Genomic DNA, 21,946 nt, shown 5'->3' with positions numbered 1-21,946 from the left:
AACTTTTCACTGCTTCTAGCAGCATACCTCCCACACCATATACTCCTAGAACACCTTCACAAAACATATCTATGAACTCTATCTTATGCTTTTTCCAGATCCATAAATGCTACATACAGAACCATCTGTTTTTTAAATATTTCTCACACATTCTTGAAAGCATACACCTGATCCACACACCCTCTACCACTTCTGAAACCACACTGCTCCCCCCCCCAATCTGATGCTCTGTACATGCCTTCACCCTTTCAGTCAATACCCTCCCATACAATTTTCCAAGAATACTCAACAAACTTATGCCTCTGTAGCTTATACACTTGCCTTTGTCCCCTTTACCTTTGCACAATGGCACTATACATGCATTCTACCAATCCTCATGCACTTCACCATGATCTATACATACTTTAGATATTGTTACCAACCAATCAGCAACACAGTCACCCCCTTCTTTTAATAGATTCAGCTGCAATACCATCCAAATGTGCTGCCTTGCTTGATAAATTATAGATAATAATTTAACTGTTTAAGAATCTCTTATAACATCTGGTGCATTTAGGTTCGGTATGATTGTATAATGTGAATTGAATTGTGGTGTTTATAGTTGTAAGGCATAGACTGCACATTTTGTCAACTCTAGTATAGTTTGATGGCAGTTTAAGGTCTTGCATTGTGTGGAATGAAGTTTATGTAAATTCTTTTTTTGATATTTCTTTATAGTTGTCACATAACCATTATCTAGCATTGTTTCTTTAACTGCTTATGGTTTTGTTATTGCCTGTTTGTCAGCATAAAGTACAGCCTACTATTAACTGCTCTTATTATTTTTTTTTATTTTGCTTTGTCGCTGTCTCCTGCGTTTGCGAGGTAGCGCAAGGAAACAGACGAAAGAAATGGCCCAACCCACCCCCATACACAATGTATATACATACACGTCCACACATGCAAATATACATACCTACACATCTCAATGTACACATATATATACACACACAGACACATACATATATACCCATGCACACAATTCACACTGTCTGCCTTTATTCATTCCCATCGCCACCTCGCCACACATGGAATACCATCCCCCGCCTCCCTCATGTGTGCGAGGTAGCACTAGGAAAAGACAACAAAGGCCCCATTCGTTCACACTCAGTCTCTAGCTGTCATGCAATAATGCCCGAAACTACAGCTCCCTTTCCACATCCAGGCCCCACACAACTTTCCATGGTTTACCCCAGAGCTTCATGTGCCCTGATTCAGTCCACTGACAGCACGTCAACCCCGGTATACTACATCGATCCAATTCACTCTATTCCTTGCCCTCCTTTCACCCTCCTGCATGTTCAGGCCCCGATCACACAAAATCTTTTTCACTCCATCTTTCCACCTCCAATTTGGTCTCCCACTTCTCCTCGTTCCCTCCACCTCCGACACATATATCCTTTTTGTCAATCTTTCCTCACTCATTCTCTCCATGTGCCCAAACCATTTCAAAACACCCTCTTCTGGTCTCTCAACCACGCTCTTTTTATTTCCACACATCTCTCTTACCCTTACATTACTTACTCGATCAAACCACCTCACACCACACATTGTCCTCAAACATCTCATTTCCAGCACATCCACCCTCCTGCGCACAACTCTATCCATAGCCCACGCCTCGCAACCATACAACATTGTTGGAACCACTATTCCTTCAAACATACCCATTTTAGCTTTCCGAGATAATGTTCTCGACTTCCACACATTCTTCAAGGCTCCCAGGATTTTCGCCCCCTCCCCCACCCTATGATTCACTTCCGCTTCTATGGTACCATCCGCTGCCAGATCCACTCCCAGATATCTAAAATACTTTACTTCCTCCAGTTTTTCTCCATTCATACTTACCTCCCAATTGACTTGACCCTCAACCCTACTGTACCTAATAACCTTGCTCTTATTTACATTTACTCTTAACTTTCTTCTTTCACACACTTTACCAAACTCAGTCACCAGTTTCTGCAGTTTCTTACATGAATCAGCCACCAGCGCTGTATCATCAGCGAACAACAACTGACTCACTTCCCAAGCTCTCTCATCCACAACAGACTTCATACTTGCCCCTCTTTCCAAAACTCTTGCATTCACCTCCCTAACAACCCATCCATAAACAAATTAAACAACCATGGAGACATCACACACCCCTGCCACAAACCTACATTCACTGAGAACCAATCACTTTCCTCTCTTCCTACACGTACACATACCTTACATCCTCGATAAAAACTTTTCACAGCTTCTAACAACTTGCCTCCCACACCATATATTCTTAATACCTTCCACAGAGCATCTCTATCAACTGCTCCTACACTACATTTTCTTGTGGAATTTCTCATCCTCCTCGAATGCTGAAGTTGGGATGTTTGAATGTGTGTGAATGTAATCAAGATGAGAAAGGAAAGATGGGTAGTATGTTTAAGGAGAGGAACCTAGGTACTCAAGCTCTAAATGAAACAGAGCTAAAGGAGAAGGATTGAGAATATTTTGGGAATATTTTAGGAAGTTGTGGGAGTGTGTGAAAGAGTGTAAGAAGGCGAGCCCCATTCTGATGTGGGTAAAAATGAAAATGGGTCATGAGAGGTAGGAAATGATTATTAGTGGATATTCACTTGGAATTGAGAAGATTAAAGAAGAGAGGTGAGTGTACTGGGAGCTAAGTGAGCATGATACAAATTTGGCACAAGGGATAAAGTACTAGTGATAGGTGATTTGAATGTGAAAATTGGTAATGTAGAGGGTATGACTTGGGGGCACAGGGTACCCAGTGTTGTGATTGAAAATGCTGAACTGCTTTTAGAGTTATGTGCTGAGAGAGGAATGGTGATAAGATGCACCTGGTTTAAAAGGAGGAACATATGTAAGTCTGGTAAATCTGCTTGGGTGAATAAGGTTGATGGAAAGCAGGCCTGATTGGATTATGTGCTGACTGATAGGCATGCAAAGGAGAGGCTCCTGGATGTGAATGTGCAGAGAGGAGCCGCTGGTGGAATGTCTGATCATTTTTGATGGAGGCAAGGTTGAAGGTTTGTAGATACTTTAGGAAAACAGGAAACTATTTGGGTGGGAAAGAAGGTGGTTAAAGTGAGTGAGCTTAGAAAAGAATTATGTATGAAGAGACACCTGGAGAGATTAAGTGTAGAATGAAAAAAGGTGAAAGTAAGAAGTTAAGGGAGTTGCTGAGGAATGGAAAGTATTTAGGGAAGCACTGCTTATATGTTCAAGAGAAGTGTGTGACATGTGGAAAGTAAGAGTTGAACAGGTCAAAAAAGATAGAGTAGTGGGACAAGTTAGTTAAATTGCTAATGAAAAGGAAAGGGAACTGGATGGGCATTATTTGTGGGTTAGGAGCACAAATGATTGGGATATGTCCCAGAAAAAGACAGGAGGTCAAGTGGAAGGTGTAGGGGTAGAAAAGAAATAGCAAATGAGAGCTGGGGTGAGCAGACATAAGCAAACTTTAGGGAGATTGAAAAAATGGTTTGGAAGGGGGATGATAATAACAAATAGGAAAATAGGTGAAAGGGGCAATTAGGGAAGTGGTAACAGTCAGAAATAAGGTAAAGAAGAGAGGAAGAATTATTTTGAAGGACTGTGGAATGTCGGATGATATTGTAGAGGATGTTAGGTGTTTGGGTTGGGAAGGTATGTGAAGTGGGAGTGACATGGAAAGTGCTTTGGTGAGAAGAGAAAAGATGGTGAAAACCATGTGTAAGATGAAATGTAGCGATGAGGCTGGAGTAGACGGTATTTTATTGAATTTCTTTAGAAAGGGGGCAACTGTGTTGTTGATTGGTAGTATTTATGGATTGTGGTGAGATGCCTAAGGATTACCTGAATGCCTGTGTGGTATTGTATACAGGCAAGTGGGAGAAAAGTGAATGTTCAAATACAGAGGTATAAGTTAGTTGAGTGTGTATGATAAGTTGTATGGGAGAGGTGGTATTAAGAGGGTGGTGGCATGCACAGTTTCAGACTGGGAAGGAACAATGTGACGTTGGGAGTGGTAGAGGATATGTGGATAAGCTTTCTGCTTTGAAGAATGTGTGCAAGAAATACTTAGAGAAACTGAAGGACTTTTATGTGGCATTTATTGATGTGGAGAAGGTGTATGATAGGGTTGATAGAGATGCTTTTTGGTAAAAAGGTATTGCAAATGATATATGGTGTGGGAGGAAGGTGAGTGGTTACAGGTATAGATGGGACTGTAGCAAGGGTGTTTGCTGTAACCACAGCTGTTTAATTTGTCCATGAATGTGGTGGTAAGGGAGGTGAATGCAAAGTTCTTGGAGAGGGAAGCAGGTATGCAGTCTGTTGGGTAAATGGGTATTGGGTTAGAGGACTGGGAGATGAGTCAGATGGTGTATGTTGATTACACAGCACTGGTGGTGGATTTGAGTGAGAAACTGCACAGGCTGGGGCTGAGTTTGAGAGAATGTGAGATGAGATTTTGAGGGTAAATGTGAATAGTAGCAAGATGCTCTTTGTTTAGCTGTGAAGAGACAGCTTTTTTTTTTTTGAAGTGTGAGTTTGAATGGATAGTGCTTGGAGGAAGTGGGGTGTGTTAGATACCTGGAAGGGGATATGGTAATAAATAGAACCATGGGAGCTGAAGTGAATCTTAGGGTGAGTGAGGGGAAAAAGGAATGTATGGAAAAAGAGGTCACTGTCTTCAAGGGCAAAAATGGGTATGTTTGATGGTAAAGTAATCCTGTCAGTGCTGTGTGGATGTGAGGTGTGGGCCTTTGGCAAAAATGTAAAGAGGGTGGATGTTAGAAATATGTTTGATGCTATATGTAATTGATCAGTAGAAATTATAGGGTATGAGAGAGGCGTGGCAGTAAGAGGAGCATGTATAAGAGAACTGAAGATGGTGTGCTTTAATGGTTTGGACATATGGACAGGATGAGCGAGGAGAGGATGTCTAACATGGTATGCATCAGCCATGGAGGAATCAAGGAGAAGGGGGGAGTGGAAAATGCTTTGAGGGTTCAGAGCCTGAACATGTAGGAGGGCACAAGGTGTGTGAGAGATAGAGCAATGTGCTTTCAGTGGGTAGAGCCTAGGCATATGAAGGACATCATAGAAAGGTGTGTGGGGCCTGCTGTGGAGATGGGGCTTTGGTTTCAGTGCATCATTCTACCCAGCTTGAATTCAGCCTACACTTTTCTCTGTGTTCCTTTTCATATTATGCCTCATCCCGTACTTTCTCATTCACCTCATGGTCATCCTCTTCTTTCTCCTCCTCTCACATTCCTTCTTTCCTTCATTTTTTTCCCTTTAATTCACCCACTCATAGCAATCAAATTTATTCATGTGTTTAACTTTTTTTTTTTTTTTTTTTTGCTTTGTCGCTGTCTCCTGCGTTTGCGAGGTAGCGCAAGGAAACAGACGAAAGAAATGGCCCAACCCACCCCCATACACATGTATATACATACGTCCACACACGCAAATATACATACCTACACAGCTTTCCATGGTTTACCCCAGACGCTTCACATGCCCCGATTCAATCCACTGACAGCACGTCAACCCCGGTATACCACATCGCTCCAATTCACTCTATTCCTTGCCCTCCTTTCACCCTCCTGCATGTTCAGGCCCCGATCACACAAAATCTTTTTCACTCCATCTTTCCACCTCCAATTTGGTCTCCCTCTTCTCCTCGTTCCCTCCACCTCCGACACGTATATCCTCTTGGTCAATCTTTCCTCACTCATTCTCTCCATGTGCCCAAACCATTTCAAAACACCCTCTTCTGCTCTCTCAACCACGCTCTTTTCATTTCCACACATCTCTCTTACCCTTACGTTACTTACTCGATCAAACCACCTCACACCACACACTGTCCTCAAACATCTCATTTCCAGCACATCCATCCTCCTGCGCACAACTCTATCCATAGCCCACGCCTCGCAACCATTAACTTATCAGTATTAATTATTGTACCTTTGATTTAAGCTTGAGAGTCACATTTAGACTTTCTTTCACAAGTAAGTCTTAGTTGGAGAGCAGATAAGTGGAAATACTGTGGGTAAAATCTTCACTTGTGGCATATTCTAATTTTTTTTTTTTTTACATGTATGATACCCTTATTACATGTTTATACCTACTTTCTTATTCCCTAATGTTAGATAATTTTTCTTCAGTGAGGGATGAAGATATACCCCACGCCCCAGCAATGGCTGCACCAGTCCAGGAGGAGTATGAGAAGGTGGAAGTAACATTTTCTGAGCCCAGCAAAAATTTACATAGCATCCTGGTCTATCATCGACCTCAAAATCATAAAAAGAAAGCTGTGAAATGGAAGCCTTTGCATGATCTTCATGACATCTGTTACTTTGAATTGGATGAAACTGAGAGAGGTATTTATGTAATTTCTAAATTGAACAATTTGCCTACATGTTTATATGAAATATTTTATTATAATTTTATTTATTTGGCTTTGTCACTGTCTCCCGTGTTAGCGAGGTATGGCAAGAAAACAGACGAAAGAATGGCCCAACCCACCCACATACACATGTATATACATACACGTCCACACACGGAAATATACATACCTATACATCTCAATGTACACATATATGTACACACACAGACATATACATATATACACATGTACATAATTCAGACTGTCTGCCTTTATTCATTCCTATCGCCACCTCGCCACACATGGAATAACAACCCCCTCCCCCCTCATGTGTGCAAGGTAGCGCTAGGAAAAGACAACAAAGGCCCCATTTATTCACACTCAGTCTCTAGCTGTCATGTAATAATGCACCGAAACCACACCTCCCTTTCCACATCCAGGCCCCACACAACTTTCCATGGTTTACCCCAGATGCTTAACACGCCCTGGTTCAATCCATTGACAGCACGTTGACCCCGATATACCACATCGCTCCAATTCACTCTATTCCTTGCATGCCTTTCACCCTCCTGCATGTTCAGGCCCGATCACTCAAAATCTTTTTCACTCCATCTTTTCACCTCCAATTTGGTCTCCCACTTTTCTTCGTTCCCTCCACCTCCGACACATATATCCTCTTGGTCAATCTTTCCTCACTCATTCTCTCCATGTGCCCAAACCATTTCAAAACACCCTCTTCTGCTCTCTCAACCACGCTCTTTTTATTTCCACACATCTCTCTTACCCTTACATTACTTACTCGATCAAACCACTTCACACCACACATTGTCCTCAAACATCTCATTTCCAGCACATCCACCCTCCTGTGCACAATTCTATCCATAGCCCACGCCTCGCAACCATACAACATTGTTGGAACCACTATTCCTTCAAACATAGCCATTTTTGCTTTCCGAGATAATGTTCTTGACTTCCACACATTCTTCAAGGCTCCCAGGATTTTCGCCCCCTCCCCCACCCTATGATTCACTTCCACTTCCATGGTTCCATCCGCTGCCAGATCCACTCCCAGATATCTAAAACACTTTACTTCCTCCAGTTTTTCTCCATTCAAACTTACCTCCCAATTGACTTGACCCTCAACTCTACTGTACCTAATAACCTTGCTCTTATTCACATTTACTCTTAACTTTCTTCTTTCACACACTTTACCAAACTCAGTCACCAGCTTCTGCAGTTTCTCACATGAATCAGCCACCAGCGCTGTATCATCAGCGAACAACAACTGACTCACTTCCCAAGCTCTCTCATCCCCAACAGACTGCATATTTGCCCCTCTTTCCAAAACTCTTGCATTCACCTCCCTAACAACCCCATTCATAAACAAATTAAACAACCATGGAGACATCACACTCCCCTGCCGCAAACCTACATTCACTGAGAACCAATCACTTTCCTCTCTTCCTACACGTACACATGCCTTACATCCTCAATAAAACTTTTCACTGCTTCTAACAACTTGCCTCCCACACCATATATTCTAAATACCTTCCACAGAGCATCTCTATCAACTCTATCATATGCTTTCCCCAGATCCAGAAATGCTACATACAAATCCATTTGCTTTTCTAAGTATTTCTCACATACATTCTTCAAAGCAAACACCTGATCCACACATCCTCTACCACTTCTGAAACCACACTGCTCTTCCCCTCTGATGCTCTGTACATGCCTTCACCCTCTCAATCAATACCCTCCCATATAATTTCCCAGGAATACTCAATAAACTTATACCTCTGTAATTTGAGTGCTCACTCTTATCTCCTTTGCCTTTGTACAATGGCATTCCGCCAGTCCTCAGGCACCTCACCATGAGTCATACATACATTAAATAACCTTACCAACCAGTCAACAATACAGTCACCCCCTTTTTTAATAGATTCCACTGCAATACCATCCAAACCTGCTGCCTTGCCAGCTTTCATCTTCCGCAAAGCTTTTACTACCTCTTCTCTGTTTACCAAATCATTTTCCCTAGCCCTCTCACTTTGCACACCACCTCGACCAAAACACCCTATATCTGCCACTCTATCATCAAACACATTCAACAAACCTTCAAAATACTCACTCCATCTCCTTCTCACATCACCACTACTTGTTATCACCTCCCCATTTGCGCCCTTCACTGAAGTTCCCATTTGCTCCCTTGTCTTATGCACTTTATTTACCTCCTTCGAAAACATCTTTTTATTCTCCCTAAGATTTAATGATACTCTCTCACCCCAACTCTCATTTCCCCTCTTTTTCACCTCTTGCACCTTTCTCTTGACCTCCTGTCTCTTTCTTTTATACATCTCCCACTTAATTGCATTTTTTCCCTGCAAAAATCGTCCAAATGCTTCTCTCTTCTCTTTCACTAATAATCTTACTTCTTCATCCCACCACTCACTACCCTTTCTAATCAACCCACCTCCCACTCTTCTCATGCCACAAGCATCTTTCGCGCAATCCATCACTTCTTCCATAAATACATCCCATTCCTCCTCACACAAGTCTCCTTCCCAAGCTCACTTACTCTCACCACCCTCTTCACCCCAACATTCACTCTTCTTTTCTGAAAACCCATACAAATCTTCACCTTAGCCTCCACAAGATAATGATCAGACATCCCTCCAGTTGCACCTCTCAGCACATTAACATCCAAAAGTCTCTCTTTCGCACGCCTGTCAATTAACACGTAATCCAATAACGCTCTCTGGCCATCTCTCCTACTTACATAAGTATACTTATGTATTTTTTTTTTTTTTTTTTTTTATACTTTGTCGCTGTCTCCCGCGTTTGCGAGGTAGCGCAAGGAAACAGACGAAAGAAATGGCCCAAACCCCCCCCCCCCCATACACATGTACATACACACGTCCACACACGCAAATATACATACCTACACAGCTTTCCATGGTTTACCCCAGACGCTTCACATGCCTTGATTCAATCCACTGACAGCACGTCAACCCCTGTATACCACATCGCTCCAATTCACTCTATTCCTTGCCCTCCTTTCACCCTCCTGCATGTTCAGGCCCCGATCACACAAAATCTTTTTCACTCCATCTTTCCACCTCCAATTTGGTCTCCCTCTTCTCCTCGTTCCCTCCACCTCCGACACATATATCCTCTTGGTCAATCTTTCCTCACTCATTCTCTCCATGTGCCCAAACCATTTCAAAACACCCTCTTCTGCTCTCTCAACCACGCTCTTTTTATTTCCACACATCTCTCTTACCCTTACGTTACTTACTCGATCAAACCACCTCACCCACACATTGTCCTCAAACATCTCATTTCCAGCACATCCATCCTCCTGCGCACAACTCTATCCATAGCCCACGCCTCGCAACCATACAACATTGTTGGAACCACTATTCCTTCAAACATACCCATTTTTGCTTTCCGAGATAATGTTCTCGACTTCCACACATTTTTCAAGGCTCCCAAAATTTTCGCCCCCTCCCCCACCCTATGATCCACTTCCGCTTCCATGGTTCCATCCGCTGACAGATCCACTCCCAGATATCTAAAACACTTCACTTCCTCCAGTTTTTCTCCATTCAAACTCACCTCCCAATTGACTTGACCCTCAACCCTACTGTACCTAATAACCTTGCTCTTATTCACATTTACTCTTAACTTTCTTCTTCCACACACTTTACCAAACTCCGTCACCAGCTTCTGCAGTTTCTCACATGAATCAGCCACCAGCGCTGTATCATCAGCGAACAACAACTGACTCACTTCCCAAGCTCTCTCATCCCCAACAGACTTCATACTTGCCCCTCTTTCCAGGACTCTTGCATTTACCTCCCTAACAACCCCATCCATAAACAAATTAAACAACCATGGAGACATCACACACCCCTGCCGCAAACCTACATTCACTGAGAACCAATCACTTTCCTCTCTTCCTACACGTACACATGCCTTACATCCTCGATAAAAACTTTTCACTGCTTCTAACAACTTGCCTCCCACACCATATATTCTTAATACCTTCCACAGAGCATCTCTATCAACTCTATCATATGCCTTCTCCAGATCCATAAATGCTACATACAAATCCATTTGCTTTTCTAAGTATTTCTCACATACATTCTTCAAGGCAAACACCTGATCCACACATCCTCTACCACTTCTGAAACCGCACTGCTCTTCCCCAATCTGATGCTCTGTACATGCCTTCACCCTCTCAATCAATACCCTCCCATATAATTTACCAGGAATACTCAACAAACTTATGTATATCTCGCTTTTTAAACCAGGTATTCCCAATCATCAGTCCTTTCTCAGCACATAAATCCACAAGGTCTTCACCATTTCCATTTACAACACTGAACACCCCATGTATACCAATTATTCCCTCAACTGCCACATTACTCACCTTTGCATTCAAATCACCCATCACTATGACCCGGTCTCGTGCATCAAAACCACTAACACACTCATTCAGCTGCTCCCAAAACACTTGCCTCTCTTGATCTTTCTTCTAATGCCCAGGTGCATATGCACCAATAATCACCCACCTCTCTCCATCAACTTTCAGTTTTACCCATATTAATCGAGAATTTACTTTCTTACACTCTATCACATACTCCCACAACTCCTGTTTCAGGAGTATTGCTACTCCTTCCCTTGCTCTTGTCCTCTCACTAACCCCTGACTTTACTCCCCAGACATTCCCAAACCACTCTTCCCCTTTGCCCCTGAGCTTCGTTTCACTCAGAGCCAAAACATCCAGGTTCCTTTCCTCAAACATACTACCTATCTCTCCTTTTTTCACATCTTGGTTACATCCACACACATTTAGGCACCCCACTCTGAGCCTTCGAGGAGGATGAGCACTCTCCGCGTGACTCCTTCTTCTGTTTCCCATTTTAGAAAGTTAATACAAGGAGGGGAGGATTTCTGGCCCCCCGCTCCCGTCCCCTCTAGTCGCTTTCTACGACACGCGAGGAATACGTGGGAAGTATTCTTTCACCCCTATCCCCAGGGATAATATACATATATATATACATATACACATACACACACATACACATACATACGCACATATACACACACACACACATACATATATATACATATGATGAATGTAAGAAACAATTTAGAAAACTGAAACTTCTAGCTTTATATATATATATATATATATATATATATATATATATATATATATATATATATATATATATATATATATATGTATATATATATATATATATATATATATATATATATATATATATATATATATATATATATTATCCCTGGGGATAGGGGAGAAAGAATACTTCCCATGTATCCCTTGCGTGTCGTAGAAGGCGACTAAAAGGGTAGGGAGCGGGGGGCTGGAAATCCTCCCCTCTCATCATTTTCTTTTACTTTTCCAAAAGAAGGAACAGAGAAGGGGGACAGGTGAGGCTATTCCCTCAAAGGCCCAGTCCTCTGTTCTTAACGCTACCTCGCTAACGCGGGAAATGGCGAATAGTTTGAAAAAAAAAAAAAAAAAAAATATATATATATATATATATATATATATATATATATGTAAGGCATGTATACGAGTAGGAAGAGAGGAAAGTGATTGGTGCCCTGTGAATGTCTGTTTGTGGCAGGGGTGCGTGATGTCTCCATGGTTGTTTAATTTGTTTATGGATGGGGTTATTAGGGAGGTGAATGCAAGAGTTTTGGATAGAGAGGCAAGTATACAATCTGTTGTGGATGAGAAGGCTTGGAAAGTGAGTCAGTTGTTGTTGGCTGATGATACACTGCTGGTGGCTGATTCGAGTGAGAAACTGCAGAAGCTGGTGACTGAGTTTGGTAAAGTGTGTGAAAGAAGAAAGCTGAGAGTAAATGTTAATAAGAGCAAGGTTATTAGGTACAGGAGGTTTAAGGGACAAGTCAGTTGGGAGGTAAGTTTGAATGGAGAAAACTGGAGAAGTGATGTGTTTTAGACATCTGGGAGTGGATTTGGCAGCGGATGGAACCATGGGAGCAGAAGTGAGTCACAGGGTGGGGGAGGGGGCAAAGGTTCTTGAGCATTGAAGAATGTGTTGAAGGCGAGAATGTTATCTGGGAGAGCAAAAATGGGTATGTTTGAAGGAATAGTGGTTTCAACAATGTTATATGGTTGTGAAGCATGGGCTATAGATAGGGTTGTGCGGAGGAGGGTGGATGTGCTGGAAATGAGATGTTTGAGGACAATATGTGGTGTGAGGTGGTTTGATCGAGTAAGTAATGAAAGGGTAAGAGAGATGTGTGGTAAAAAAAAGAGAGTGGTTGAGAGAGCAGAAGAGGGTGTATTGAAATGGTTTGGTCACATGGAGAGAATGAGTGAGGAAAGATTGACAAAGAGGATATATGTGTCAGAGATGGAGGGAATGAGGAAAAGTGGGAGACCAAATTGGGGGTGGAAGGATGGAGCGATTGTGGCCTGAACATACAGGAGGGTGAAAGGCATGCAAGGAATAGAGTGAATTGGAATGATGTGGTATACCAGGGTTGATGTGCTGTTACTGGATTGAACCAGTGCATGTGAAGCGTCTGGGGTAAACCATGGATAGTTTTGTGGGGCCTGGATGTGGAAAGGGAGCTGTGGTTTCAGTGCATTACACATGACAGCTAGAGGCTGAGTGTGAACGAATGTGGTCTTTGTTGTCTTTTCTCAGTACTCCCTCATGTGCACGTGAGGGAGGTGGGTGCCATTTCATGTGTGGCGAGGAGGTGGCGGGAATGGATGAAGGCAGCATGTATGAATATGTACATGTATATATATGTATTATCACTGGGGATAGGGGAGAAAGAATACTTCCCACGTATTCCCTGCGCGTCGTAGAAGGCGACTAAAAGGGAAGGGAGCGGGGGGCTGGAAATCCTCCCCTCTCATTTTTTTTTCTTTCAAAAGAAGGAACAGAGAAGGGGGCCAGGTGAGGATATTCCCTCAAAGGTCCAGTCCTATGTCCTTAACGCTACCTTGCTAATGCGGGAAATGGCGAATAGTATGAAAGAAAAAAGGGACCCAATGACACTTCTACCCTGTGCTGCTTTCTCCCATATCTCTTCTTCCATATCATCTCACTCAAGACAGCTCCCAGATACATAAATTCTCTCTCTCTCTCTCTCTCTCTCTCTCTCTCTCTCTCTCTCTCTCTCTCTCTCTCTCTCTTTCAGCGCAATTTAGTACACTTTCTTCTTTCACTCTCTATGGTTTTACAAAATCAAAACTCTCTCCATTTCCTTTCAAATATCATTACTTTTACTTGCATTCATCTTCAATCTCCCCTGCTTACATTATAAAACACACTTACAACCTTCTGCAGCTACTCTTCACTCTCCACAAACAACACAGTATCATTTGTAAACAGGCTTGCCACTAGCCACCATATCTCACTGCTACCTTCCATCTCTGCATCCTTTTTTCTTAGTTTTGCATTCATCTCTCTTATCACTCCATCCATATATATATATCAAAAAGCTATTGTGACATCTCACAGCCCTGCTTCACACATACATGTATCCCAAAATATGCATTTGCTCCCCTATAGAAGGCTTTTATACCATCCAGCAGTTGTCCCCCTATACCATATATCCTTAGCACATCCCACAATGCACTCCTTTTGACTCTGTCATAAGCTTTCTCCAGGTCTATAAAAGCTGCATACAATTTCCTACCTTTCACTAAATACATTTATGTGGTCATCTTTACTGCAAAAATCTGATCCACACATCCCCTACCTTTCCTAAAACTCCATTACTCTCCACTTATTCTGCATTTACTCTCTTTCATCACTCTGTCAATTAATATTCTTGCATACACCTTTTCTGGTAAACTTAATAGAATTATTCCCCTTTAATTGATACCTTTTCCTTTATATGAAGGAACAATAATAGCTTTCACCTAGTCCTCAGGTACAACCTTCTGTTTCCATGTTTTGTTTATTTATTTCATTATACTTAATCGCTTTCTCCTGTTTCAGCGAGATAGAACAAGGAAACAGACGAGGAATGGCCCAACCCACCCACATAAACTTGTATATATATAAATGCCCACGCACGCATATATACGTACATATATATTTCAACGTATAATGGTTTGGTCACATGGAGAGAATGAGAGGAAAGATTGACCAAGAGGATATATGTGTCAGAGGTGGAGGGAACGAGAAGTGGGAGACCAAATTGGGGGTGGAAAGATGGAGTAAAAAAGATTTTGAGTGATCGGGGCCTGAACATGCAGGAGGGTGAAAGGCATGTAAAGAATAGAGTGAATTGGAACGATGTGGTATACCGGGGTCGATGTGCTGTCAATGGATTGAACCAGGGCATGTGAAGCATCTGGGGTAAACCATGGAAAGTTGTGTGGGGCCTGGATGTGGAAAGGGAGCTGTGGTTTCAGTGCATTATACATGACAGCCAGAGACTGAGTGTGAACGAATGTGGCTTTTGTTGTCTTTTCCTAGCGCTACCTCGTGCACATTCGGGGGAGAGGGGGTTGTTATTTCGTGTGGCAGGGTGGTAATCGGAATAAATAAAGGCAGACAGTATGAATTATGTACATGTGTATATATGTATATGTCTGTGTGTGTATATATATATGTATACGTTGAGATGTATAGGTAATTATATTTGTGTGTGTGTGGACGTGTATGTATATACATGTGTATGTGGGTGGGTTGGGCCATTCTTTCGTCTGTTTCCTTGCACTACCTCGCTAACGCGGGAGACAGCGACGAGCAAAATGAATAAATATTAGATGAATATACATACATATACATACACAGACATATGCATATATACACATGTACATATTCATATATGCTGCTTTCATCCATTCCCGTTGCCACCCCGCCACACATGAAATAGCATATCCCCCACCATCACCACCACCACCAGCGAGGTCGTGCCAGGAAGACAAAAAAGGCCACATTGTACACACTCAGTCTCTAGCTGTCATGTGTAATGCACCGAAACCACAGCTCCCTTTCCACATTCAGGCCCCACAGATGTTTCCATGCTTTACCCAAGATGCTTCACATGCCCTGGTTCAATCCATTAACAGCACATCGACCCCAGTATACCACATTGTTCCAATTCAGTCTATTCCTTGCATGCCTTTCACCCTCCTGTATGTTCAGGCCCCGATCGCTCAAAATCTTTTTCACTCCATCCTTCCACATCCAATTTGGTCTCCTGCTTCTCCTTGTTCCCTCCACCTCTGACACATTTCCCCTTTGTCACTCTTCTCACTCATTCTCTCCATGTGTCTAAACCATTTTGATACACCCTCTTCTGCTCTCTCAACCACGATCTTTTTATTACCACACCTCTCTCTTACCCTTTCATTACTCACTTGATCAAGCCACCTCACACCACATTTTGTCCTCCGACATTTCAATTCCAACATATCCACCCTCCTCCGCACAACCCTATCTATAGCCCATGCCTCACAACCATATAACATTGTTGCAACCACTTCTCCTTCAAACATCCCCATTTTTGCTCCGAGATAATGTTCTCACCTTCCACACATTCTTCAATGCTCCCAGAACCTTTGCCCCCTGCTCCCCCCTTGTGACTCACTTCCAATTTCATGGCTACATCTGCTGCTAAGTCCACTCCCAGATATCTAAAACGCTTCACTTCCTCCAGTTTTTCTCCATTCAAACTTACCACCCCAGTTAACTTGTCCCTCAGTCTTACTGAACCTAATAACCTTGCTCTTATTCACATTTACTCTCAACTTTCTTCTTTCACAAACTTTACCAAACTCAGTTACCAACTTCTGCAGTTTCTCACCCAAATCAGCCACCAGCGCTGTATCAACAACTGACACACTTCCCAAGCCCATTCTCCTCCACATCAGACTGCATACTTGCTCCTCTCTCGAAAACTCTTGCATTCACCTCCTGCATCCATCGATAAACAAATTAAACAACTATGGAGACCAGCACCCTGCCGCTAACCGACATTCACTGGGAACCAACAACTCTCTCTCTTCCTATTGTACATATGCCTTACATCCTTGGTTAAAACTTTTCACTGCCCCTAGCAACTTACCTCCCACACCATATTACTCTTAAAACCTTTCACAGCATCTTTTATCAAACCTATCATATGCCTTCTCCAGATACATAAATGCTACTTTCAAATCCATTTGCTTTTCTAAGTATTTCTCACATACATTCTTCAAAGCAAACACCTGATCCACACATCCTCTACCACTTCTGAAACCACACTGCTCTTCCCCTCTGATGCTCTGTACATGCCTTCACCCTCTCAATCAATACCCTCCCATATAATTTCCCAGGAATACTCAATAAACTTATACCTCTGTAATTTGAGTGCTCACTTTATCTCCTTTGCCTTTGTACAATGGCATTCCGCCAGTCCTCAGGCACCTCACCATGAGTCATACATACATTAAATAACCTTACCAACCAGTCAACAATACAGTCACCCCCTTTTTTAATAGATTCCACTGAAATACCATCCAAACCTGCTGCCTTGCCAGCTTTCATCTTCCGCAAAGCTTTTACTACCTCTTCTCTGTTTACCAAATCATTTTCCTAGCCCTCTCACTTTGCACACCACCTCGACCAAAACACCCTATATCTGCCACTCTATCATCAAACACATTCAACAAAACCTTCAAAATACTCACTCCATCTCCTTCTCACATCACCACTATTTGTTATCACCTCCCCATTTGCGCCCTTCACTGAAGTTCCCATTTGCTCCCTTGTCTTATGCACTTTATTTACCTCCTTCGAAAACATCTTTTTATTCTCCCTAAGATTTAATGATACTCTCTCACCCCAACTCTCATTTCCCCTCTTTTTCACCTCTTGCACCTTTCTCTTGACCTCCTGTCTCTTTCTTTTATACATCTCCCACTTAATTGCATTTTTTCCCTGCAAAAATCGTCCAAATGCTTCTCTCTCTCTCTTCACTAATAATCTTACTTCTTCATCCCACCACTCACTACCCTTTCTAATCAACCCACCTCCCACTCTTCTCATGCCACAAGCATCTTTCGCGCAATCCATCACTTCTTCCATAAATACATCCCATTCCTCCCCCACTCCCCTTACTTCCATTGTACTCACCTTTTTCCATTCTGTACTCAGTCTCTCCGGTACTTCCTCACACAAGTCTCCTTCCCAAGCTCACTTACTCTCACCACCCTCTTCACCCCAACATTCACTCTTCTTTTCTGAAAACCCATACAAATCTTCACCTTAGCCTCCACAAGATAATGATCAGACATCCCTCCAGTTGCACCTCTCAGCACATTAACATCCAAAAGTCTCTCTTTCGCACGCCTGTCAATTAACACGTAATCCAATAACGCTCTCTGGCCATCTCTCCTACTTACATAAGTATACTTATGTATTTTTTTTTTTTTTTTTTTTATACTTTGTCGCTGTCTCCCGCGTTTGCGAGGTAGCGCAAGGAAACAGACGAAAGAAATGGCCCAAACCCCCCCCCCCCCCATACACATGTACATACACACGTCCACACACGCAAATATACATACCTACACAGCTTTCCATGGTTTACCCCAGACGCTTCACATGCCTTGATTCAATCCACTGACAGCACGTCAACCCCTGTATACCACATCGCTCCAATTCACTCTATTCCTTGCCCTCCTTTCACCCTCCTGCATGTTCAGGCCCCGATCACACAAAATCTTTTTCACTCCATCTTTCCACCTCCAATTTGGTCTCCCTCTTCTCCTCGTTCCCTCCACCTCCGACACATATATCCTCTTGGTCAATCTCTCCTCACTCATTCTCTCCATGTGCCCAAACCATTTCAAAACACCCTCTTCTGCTCTCTCAACCACGCTCTTTTTATTTCCACACATCTCTCTTACCCTTACGTTACTTACTCGATCAAACCACCTCACCCACACATTGTCCTCAAACATCTCATTTCCAGCACATCCATCCTCCTGCGCACAACTCTATCCATAGCCCACGCCTCGCAACCATACAACATTGTTGGAACCACTATTCCTTCAAACATACCCATTTTTGCTTTCCGAGATAATGTTCTCGACTTCCACACATTTTTCAAGGCTCCCAAAATTTTCGCCCCCTCCCCCACCCTATGATCCACTTCCGCTTCCATGGTTCCATCCGCTGACAGATCCACTCCCAGATATCTAAAACACTTCACTTCCTCCAGTTTTTCTCCATTCAAACTCACCTCCCAATTGACTTGACCCTCAACCCTACTGTACCTAATAACCTTGCTCTTATTCACATTTACTCTTAACTTTCTTCTTCCACACACTTTACCAAACTCCGTCACCAGCTTCTGCAGTTTCTCACATGAATCAGCCACCAGCGCTGTATCATCAGCGAACAACAACTGACTCACTTCCCAAGCTCTCTCATCCCCAACAGACTTCATACTTGCCCCTCTTTCCAGGACTCTTGCATTTACCTCCCTAACAACCCCATCCATAAACAAATTAAACAACCATGGAGACATCACACACCCCTGCCGCAAACCTACATTCACTGAGAACCAATCACTTTCCTCTCTTCCTACACGTACACATGCCTTACATCCTCGATAAAAACTTTTCACTGCTTCTAACAACTTGCCTCCCACACCATATATTCTTAATACCTTCCACAGAGCATCTCTATCAACTCTATCATATGCCTTCTCCAGATCCATAAATGCTACATACAAATCCATTTGCTTTTCTAAGTATTTCTCACATACATTCTTCAAGGCAAACACCTGATCCACACATCCTCTACCACTTCTGAAACCGCACTGCTCTTCCCCAATCTGATGCTCTGTACATGCCTTCACCCTCTCAATCAATACCCTCCCATATAATTTACCAGGAATACTCAACAAACTTATGTATATCTCGCTTTTTAAACCAGGTATTCCCAATCATCAGTCCTTTCTCAGCACATAAATCCACAAGGTCTTCACCATTTCCATTTACAACACTGAACACCCCATGTATACCAATTATTCCCTCAACTGCCACATTACTCACCTTTGCATTCAAATCACCCATCACTATGACCCGGTCTCGTGCATCAAAACCACTAACACACTCATTCAGCTGCTCCCAAAACACTTGCCTCTCTTGATCTTTCTTCTAATGCCCAGGTGCATATGCACCAATAATCACCCACCTCTCTCCATCAACTTTCAGTTTTACCCATATTAATCGAGAATTTACTTTCTTACACTCTATCACATACTCCCACAACTCCTGTTTCAGGAGTATTGCTACTCCTTCCCTTGCTCTTGTCCTCTCACTAACCCCTGACTTTACTCCCCAGACATTCCCAAACCACTCTTCCCCTTTGCCCCTGAGCTTCGTTTCACTCAGAGCCAAAACATCCAGGTTCCTTTCCTCAAACATACTACCTATCTCTCCTTTTTTCACATCTTGGTTACATCCACACACATTTAGGCACCCCACTCTGAGCCTTCGAGGAGGATGAGCACTCTCCGCGTGACTCCTTCTTCTGTTTCCCATTTTAGAAAGTTAATACAAGGAGGGGAGGATTTCTGGCCCCCCGCTCCCGTCCCCTCTAGTCGCTTTCTACGACACGCGAGGAATACGTGGGAAGTATTCTTTCACCCCTATCCCCAGGGATAATATACATATATATATACATATACACATACACACACATACACATACATACGCACATATACACACACACACACATACATATATATACATATGATGAATGTAAGAAACAATTTAGAAAACTGAAACTTCTAGCTTTATATATATATATATATATATATATATATATATATATATATATATATATATATATATATATATATATATGTATATATATATATATATATATATATATATATATATATATATATATATATATATATATATATATATTATCCCTGGGGATAGGGGAGAAAGAATACTTCCCATGTATCCCTTGCGTGTCGTAGAAGGCGACTAAAAGGGTAGGGAGCGGGGGGCTGGAAATCCTCCCCTCTCATCATTTTCTTTTACTTTTCCAAAAGAAGGAACAGAGAAGGGGGACAGGTGAGGCTATTCCCTCAAAGGCCCAGTCCTCTGTTCTTAACGCTACCTCGCTAACGCGGGAAATGGCGAATAGTTTGAAAAAAAAAAAAAAAAAAAAATATATATATATATATATATATATATATATATATGTAAGGCATGTATACGAGTAGGAAGAGAGGAAAGTGATTGGTGCCCTGTGAATGTCTGTTTGTGGCAGGGGTGCGTGATGTCTCCATGGTTGTTTAATTTGTTTATGGATGGGGTTATTAGGGAGGTGAATGCAAGAGTTTTGGATAGAGAGGCAAGTATACAATCTGTTGTGGATGAGAAGGCTTGGAAAGTGAGTCAGTTGTTGTTGGCTGATGATACACTGCTGGTGGCTGATTCGAGTGAGAAACTGCAGAAGCTGGTGACTGAGTTTGGTAAAGTGTGTGAAAGAAGAAAGCTGAGAGTAAATGTTAATAAGAGCAAGGTTATTAGGTACAGGAGGTTTAAGGGACAAGTCAGTTGGGAGGTAAGTTTGAATGGAGAAAACTGGAGAAGTGATGTGTTTTAGACATCTGGGAGTGGATTTGGCAGCGGATGGAACCATGGGAGCAGAAGTGAGTCACAGGGTGGGGGAGGGGGCAAAGGTTCTTGAGCATTGAAGAATGTGTTGAAGGCGAGAATGTTATCTGGGAGAGCAAAAATGGGTATGTTTGAAGGAATAGTGGTTTCAACAATGTTATATGGTTGTGAAGCATGGGCTATAGATAGGGTTGTGCGGAGGAGGGTGGATGTGCTGGAAATGAGATGTTTGAGGACAATATGTGGTGTGAGGTGGTTTGATCGAGTAAGTAATGAAAGGGTAAGAGAGATGTGTGGTAAAAAAAAGAGAGTGGTTGAGAGAGCAGAAGAGGGTGTATTGAAATGGTTTGGTCACATGGAGAGAATGAGTGAGGAAAGATTGACAAAGAGGATATATGTGTCAGAGATGGAGGGAATGAGGAAAAGTGGGAGACCAAATTGGGGGTGGAAGGATGGAGCGATTGTGGCCTGAACATACAGGAGGGTGAAAGGCATGCAAGGAATAGAGTGAATTGGAATGATGTGGTATACCAGGGTTGATGTGCTGTTACTGGATTGAACCAGTGCATGTGAAGCGTCTGGGGTAAACCATGGATAGTTTTGTGGGGCCTGGATGTGGAAAGGGAGCTGTGGTTTCAGTGCATTACACATGACAGCTAGAGGCTGAGTGTGAACGAATGTGGTCTTTGTTGTCTTTTCTCAGTACTCCCTCATGTGCACGTGAGGGAGGTGGGTGCCATTTCATGTGTGGCGAGGAGGTGGCGGGAATGGATGAAGGCAGCATGTATGAATATGTACATGTATATATATGTATTATCACTGGGGATAGGGGAGAAAGAATACTTCCCACGTATTCCCTGCGCGTCGTAGAAGGCGACTAA

At 42.6% G+C, this 21,946-nt stretch overlaps 1 protein-coding gene across 1 annotated transcript in view; it reads left to right on the top strand.

Moving 5' to 3' along the window:
• Window positions 1–21,946, top strand: part of LOC139762956 (uncharacterized) — a 405,421-nt gene that overhangs the window by 366,250 nt on the left and 17,225 nt on the right. Inside the window, exon 8 of the mRNA XM_071688281.1 lies at window positions 6,183–6,398. Within this exon, the coding sequence (XP_071544382.1) occupies window positions 6,183–6,398 (216 nt within the window). The remainder of the gene's footprint in view (window positions 1–6,182; window positions 6,399–21,946) is intronic.

Source organism: Panulirus ornatus, chromosome 45, assembly GCF_036320965.1.
Source record: "Panulirus ornatus isolate Po-2019 chromosome 45, ASM3632096v1, whole genome shotgun sequence".
Classification (NCBI taxonomy): Eukaryota; Metazoa; Arthropoda; class Malacostraca; order Decapoda; family Palinuridae; genus Panulirus; species Panulirus ornatus.
This window is presented reverse-complemented; position numbering and strand designations above follow the sequence as displayed.